We start from the raw sequence: 6,000 nt of genomic DNA, 5'->3' as shown, positions 1-6,000 counted from the left end.
TGGGCTAGGCCCGTGCAAGGAGCATGTGTGTCTGTATATGTTCCATCCTCCACTAGCTGCAGCCGGCACCCATGCTTCTCCCATGCCCGAGCTGCTGGGTGGGCCTCATCCCAACCTTTCTTCCCTGCCTTTTGCAGGAGCTGGGCTTACTGATGGAACTGAGGAAAGGGAAACTGCTCACATGTCCCAGAAGATGCCCTTTCTTCTTGGTCCTTGCCTCACATGCATGGGAGGTCAGCTCCCACCTCGGGCCCTGGAGGGCAGTGCCGGTGGGAGGCCATGGTGGAGGCAGAGGGGCTCACTGGGCTGCGGGCTGGGAGTGGCCATAGGGGGCCTGCGTCATCCTGGCTCCTGCCAGGCCCCTGCTGAGCCTGGCTGGGCTGTGCAGGAACTGCCGGAGCAAGGGGGAAGCATGGAGCTCGAGGTGGGGGCCTGGGCCCCTGGACAGCTCTGCCTGCTCGGTGACCACAGTGGGAGACGAGAGGACTGGGTTCCTGCATGTGTCCACCCCTTCACACTGCTGAGTAGCCGTTCTTGTGGCACTGTAGCACTGAGAGCCACTGGGTCCAGTCTGCAGCTCCAGAACGCTCTTCTGCTGCCCAGTGGGCAGGGTGCTGGCTGAGGCAGGGGCAGGCTCGGGCTGCCCAGAGCGCTGGGTGACCTCCTCCTTTCCAGCCTTGTCCTGGAGACCTTTCTGGTGGAGCCTGGCCTGGCCCACCTCCTGTGTCAAGTGAGTGCTTTTCACTGAGGCATCAAGGATGCCTGTGGGGCTGGGAGCCTCTGGAAGCATCTTTGCGGCTGACTCAATGGAGATGAATGTTGGGGAGCAAGATGGATCTCTGCCAGAAGGCAAGACTCCAGGGAGGCCTGGGTCTTCTTTCAGTGTCTCTGGCCTCCTGGTGGAAGAGATGACTGAGGCTGCTTGACCCCTGGTCTCCATGTGATTTCTGACCTTGGCCTGATTCTGGACCTCAGAATGGTTTGCAGCTTGGGTTTGGTTCTTGACCGCAGTTTGCCCTCTGACCTCCTGGCCTGAGCAGTTAGGTCTGTCTGTGTCACCAATCTTGCAGGCACTGTGGGCCTGCGGAGGTCCTGGGGCATGGCCCCTGGTGTTGGTCTCAGGCTGGAGGCTGGACATGGAGCTGAGAGCCTTGTGCACAGCCTCCTCAATGTCCAGCAGCCTGGCCAGAGTCTGTTCCCTCAGCCGGGCCACCTCTGTGCTGACCTTCGCCAGCTCCCCGAAGGCCCGCTCCACTGAGGCCTCAGGTTTGCGGGGGGTGGCAGGAGCCTGAGCGGCCACTGCCAGCTGGGGCACAGTTTCAAAGAGCCTCTTCAGCGCCTGCACATCCACGCTGCTTGCAGCCTCCTCCTCTAGAGCTTGCAGCTGGCCCAGGAGGCCCTGGAGTTCTTGCCGGCTTCCCTGCAGAATCTCAGTGCTCTCAGGGGCCCCGTGCCAGGAACCTGCTGTGGGCCCCTCTCCTGGGGGACTGGGACCCGGCTGTGGTGAGGTGGGGTGAGTGCTGAGAGCTGAGAGCCTGAGGGGCTCGGGGTTTTGGGCACTGTTGCCTGCAGCCTGGCTCTTGGTGAGTCCAGAAGCCCTGGTGCTGGGGCCATGTTGGGGGCTGGGCTGGCTCTGTTCATGGGGGCGCCCAGCCAGAGTTCTGCATCTCTGGCCCACAGTGGTGGGGACGATGGCTGGCCGAAGGGTGGTTGCATCTTTCTCACCTGGCTTGTGTCCTCCTTGCCCTGCCTCTTTGGAGGAGTGGGGAGAGAGGGCTGAGGGTGTGGGCAGCCTCTGAGGAGGTGGGATCTGGCTGAGGTGTGCGGGTTTAGGAGGCACCTGAGGCTTCTTCCTTGGGGGCATTTTGGGCTCCAGTTTTGGGGTCCTTGTCTGTGACCCCCCAAGTGTTCTCTGGCTGGCAGGGCTGCTGTGGGAGTGGAGAAGGGGGTCCTGCAGGGGCTCGGTGTCCTGTTGGATAGAGTCCTCATCATGGTGGGCGTGGGCTGGGCAGTCTGGTCCTGTCACAGCAGCTGGGAGAAGAGGAGGAGGAGGAACAGAGGCATTATGGGAGTGCATACGGGCACCTGCAGGCCGAGGCTCAGAGGCCAGAGTGTGGTGGGCTGAAGAGGCAACCTTCAGGGGGTTCTCTGCAGCTTGGAGGCCTCCTGGGCCGACTCTTGCCATTGCCTTCTCTGGAGCTCCCTGGCCCATCTGTGTGCAGCCCCTAGGCTCCTCCCACCCAGGCCTCAGTCTCTGACCTGGGCCTTCCTGGAGTGGGGTGGGAGCCTGGGCCGAGAGGGTGGTGTCCCTGCCCCTCTGTGGGGGCTCTCTTTCAGAAGGCTGGACACCCCCGGGGGGCTCAAAGGTCCTCACAGGGTGAGCAGTGTAGATGCCATCCTCAGTAGTGACCCACCCCTCAGGCAGCCCTCCGGGCAGTGCTTTCTGTTCCCCACTGACCTTTCTGGGGTGTGCTGGGGTCCCGCGGTCACCTCCAGCCACAGGCCTAGTGTTGCTCTGGGCAGCCACGGTGACCACAGCCGATGCTTGCAGGGGACGCTCAGGGCGCCGTGGTGGCTCCAGGGGTGCTGAGGTGGTTCCAGGGGCAGAGTCTTGCTTGTTCTTATTGAGAACTTGCTGGCTCAGGCTTTGGGCCTCCGCTGTTGCCACCCGCAGATTTTGCATGGCAGCCTGGAGGTCCCGGGCCCCAGGCCCCATGCGTGTCGCTGTGGTTCCTTCAGACTTTCCCAAAGCTGCTATCCCTTTCTGCCCAGTGCAGCTCTCTTTCTGCTGTTCTTCCGCAGCCGGAGGCACTGCCTTTCCAATGGCCTGTGGGAGGTGGGGGGTGCCCCCTGGGGCTCTCAGGTGCCCCATCCCCATGCTGGGGTCCAGTGGGGGAACATGGATGATGTTCTCCATTGCGGGCAGCTTCTGGGGCCCCTCGCTGGCTGGTACTGGACTTGAATCAGCTGGTGGCTCCCACCGCAGACTGTGCAGGCCACTCAGGTCTCCTTTGTCTATGCAGCTGGCCAGCAGCTGCACACTGCCCCTTTCAGGGGCCCTGCTGGTCAGCCGGGGCTGCAGGGAGTAGGCAGTCAGCGAGACCAGGCCCTGCTCTGTCTCCTGCATCACCAGCCCAGTCCGTGCTACTGAGGTCCCCAGGCCACAAGCCAGCACCTGTTGGAACTCAGGGTCCATGTCTTCGAGGTTCCCACTGCTGCCAGGAGCTGGCAGCTTCAGCGGCTTAAGGTGGAGCTGGCCCACTGGGTCCTCCTGAACCAGCATCCCCTGCGGGTCCACATCTGGCCGGCGCAGCACTTGGCGGACAATCCTGGGAAGCTCGCCAAACACCAACTCCTCCTTCCGTATGTGGGGTCCGCCCTGCCCCGGGCCTGGCAGCACATACTTGGCAAGGCAGAGCTCCCCCAGACCTCGGGCCTCCATGAGGATGCCTCCGTGGTGCAGGAGGCCAGGCATAGTGTGCAGAGTCCGCAGGGTCCCCTCCGCTGCAGTCTCCTGCCTCTCCGGCACCCTGGTGCCTGAGGGGGCCACGGGCTGTTCCTCCTGGAGGTTGTCCCCTCGGATGCTCTCAGCTGCCAGGGAGCCCATAGGGCAGTTCTCAAAGAGCCAGGTGAACTTGTGCACAGAGCCCGCAGAGATGGGCTCGGGGAGTACCCTGGACCCCTGGTCTTCCCTCTTTCCTGCCTCCAGGGCCTGGAAAACCTCCTTCTGCCGAGACACCTGCCCAGAAGGGATCTCCACTCGGCTGCAGTATCGCACAGGCCCTCTTCCGCAGGGACGGCCCGAGGCCTGTAGAGGCTCAGTTTCGAAGACATGTCCGTCTGTCTTTCTTTCCCCAGGCTGGATCTGGCTAACCTGCAGGTGCTGCTCCCTGGAGCCTTCTGGCCTGTCCAGGGGTTGGGGCGCAAACATCCAAGTGCAGGACCGCTCCTCGGCCTTAGCTGTGGGATCTGTGATCTCTGACCCCTGCTTCTCGGCCAACTCACTCATTGGGCACGTCTCAAACAACCAGCGGATGGTCTGCACATCGCCTTTCGGGAGTGCCTCAGGCTGGGAACCCGCCTGACTCTTTCCTTCTTCCTCCTGGCGTTCTTGCCGTTCCCGCTGGTGGATCACCTCCAGGGGCTGGGTCTCAAAGAGCCACCGGGCAGTGCCTACATCTCCGGCCACCACTTCCTGCCGGGTGATGCCCCGTACCACGTCCACAGTACTGGGGCTTCGGCCCAGTTGATCCAGGGGCTGTGTCTCAAACATCCACCGGGAGCCCTGCACATCACCTCCAACTATCTGCTCTCTGCTGACGGAGGTCAGGGCGTGGAGGTGGCCTTTGCCATCCTGCATAGCATACAATGGGGACCCTGTGTCCTGGGACAACTCCATAGAATCAATTCCTTCTGCTCCGTTCATACTCCGAAGGGCCAAAGGCTCACCCTGCCCAATGCTGTCCAGGGGAAGGGTCTCGAAAAGGTTCTTGTAGGCCTTCACGTCCCCCTTCACCCCATCCCTCTGGGGGGCACTCTGAGAGTGGGACGGTGCAGAGGAGCCATCACTGCGTGGATGTTCAGACGTGAGCCCCTCACACTCCCGGGGACCCACTCGCTGCAGGTGGCCCACTTGGACTTTGTCTCTAGGAGTGTCCAGGGGCTTCATCTCAAATAGCCACAGGGTAGAGCGGACATCGCCAGGGACTACTTCCTCTTTGGGTGGGTGCTCTGCTCCTGACTCCTCTCCCCCCTTGAGAGTGTCCAGTGCTCGGGTCTCAAACAAATGCCGCTGCTGCTGGACATCTGGACCAGGAGGGACAAGGTCTGGAGATGGCTGGAAGTCTTTCTCGTCCACCAAGATCTCCCGAATGGCGTCCAGCGGCTGTGTCTCAAAGATCCAGCGAGTTGCACTGACGTCAGGCCGGGCCCCCTCCTCCAGGGAGATCCCCCGGATTACCCGCACCTGGCTGGGGTCCTTGTTGATGGCATCCAGAGGTTGGGTTTCAAAGAGCCAGCGGGCACACCTCACTGCGTTGCTTTGGATTTCCTCCCGGCATGCGGCCTTGACCTCGTGGATGGCACCCTCTGCATCCTGGATGGCACACAGTGGCTCCGTTTGGAACAGCTTCACTGTCTTCTTCACATCGCCCTTCAGCTCCTGGATCTCTGAGCGCAGCTCCAAGGGGCTCTGCTCCTGGATGGAGGGGCGGGAGCCCAGGCGGTCCAGTGGCCGCGTCTCAAATAGCATCCTGGTGCCCTGGACATCCCCGCTGGCCTCAGGCTCCCTTGCTGTAGTCTCCGGTGCCTCAGCCTCACCAGTCAGCTCATCCAGTGGCTTTGTCTCAAACAGCCGGCGGGCTGCACGAACATCCCCTCTGGATGGCGGAGGTCCGGCTGGCTCCTGGTCCGTGCTGTTGGCAAAAGAACCTTCCTCGAACTTGCGGGAGGTAGCCTGGACATCACCGCCGGGCACAGGCTCCCTGGCAGGCAGCCGCTCGCGGTCCCCAATGGCATCTAGCCTCCAGTTCTCAAAGATCCAGCGCATGCACTGGACGTCACCCTCTGTGGGCTCCTCGGAATCCAGGACGTCAGCCAGGTCTTCAGCCACGGCCTCCGCCAGATTCTTGCGGAGCTCAGGGTGGATGTGCTTGTAGAGGCGGCGGAGCTCGCTGGCTTGTCTCTGCTGGTGGAACTTGGAGAAGGACTCCTTGGGCGGGGGCGCGGGCAGGTCCTCCCGGGCTGGGGGTGGAGGGAGAGGCAGGTCCTCTGCGGTGGCCATCGGAATGGTCAGCATGGGGGCTGCCTGCGTCTGGGCTTTGGCCATCCTTTGGAGGAGAAGGGGCAGAGATGAGGATGGGGCTGGTAGCTGGGAGAAATGATAGCAGGCAGAGCCTTAGGGCAGAGTTGTCCCATGGCAGCTTTTGTTGAGAGACTCCTTCCCTCTCCAGACCTCACCTGGCTATCACCCTGCCCCCTGCGTGGTTGCTATGTGACAAG

General features: G+C 62.4%; 1 protein-coding gene across 2 annotated transcripts; it reads right to left on the bottom strand.

Moving 5' to 3' along the window:
* Window positions 1–220: 220 nt before the first annotated feature.
* XIRP1 (xin actin binding repeat containing 1) lies at window positions 221–5,827 on the bottom strand. Of its 2 annotated transcripts, XM_046003309.1 has the most exons (2): window positions 2,459–5,827; window positions 1,946–2,031 (listed from the first exon to the last, which is right to left on the bottom strand). In XM_046003309.1, the coding sequence occupies exons 1-2, from the start codon at window positions 5,825–5,827 to the stop codon at window positions 2,023–2,025; spliced, it is 3,378 nt and encodes a 1,125-aa protein (XP_045859265.1). In that variant the 3' UTR covers window positions 1,946–2,022. The 2 variants fall into 2 exon arrangements, with proteins under 2 accessions (XP_045859264.1, XP_045859265.1); XM_046003308.1 differs by having other exon boundaries at window positions 221–5,827.
* Between the last annotated feature and the right edge of the window lie 173 nt (window positions 5,828–6,000).

Source organism: Meles meles, chromosome 4, assembly GCF_922984935.1.
Source record: "Meles meles chromosome 4, mMelMel3.1 paternal haplotype, whole genome shotgun sequence".
NCBI classification, from domain to species: Eukaryota; Metazoa; Chordata; class Mammalia; order Carnivora; family Mustelidae; genus Meles; species Meles meles.
The sequence above is the reverse complement of the archived record's forward strand: the minus strand, read 5'-3'. Positions and strand labels throughout refer to the sequence as shown.

Bases quoted from the DNA above. Each gene is read 5' to 3' on its own strand.
- XIRP1 (XM_046003308.1), bottom strand. From the start codon at position 5,827: ATGGCCAAAGCCCAGACGCAGGCAGCCCCCATGCTGACCATTCCGATG.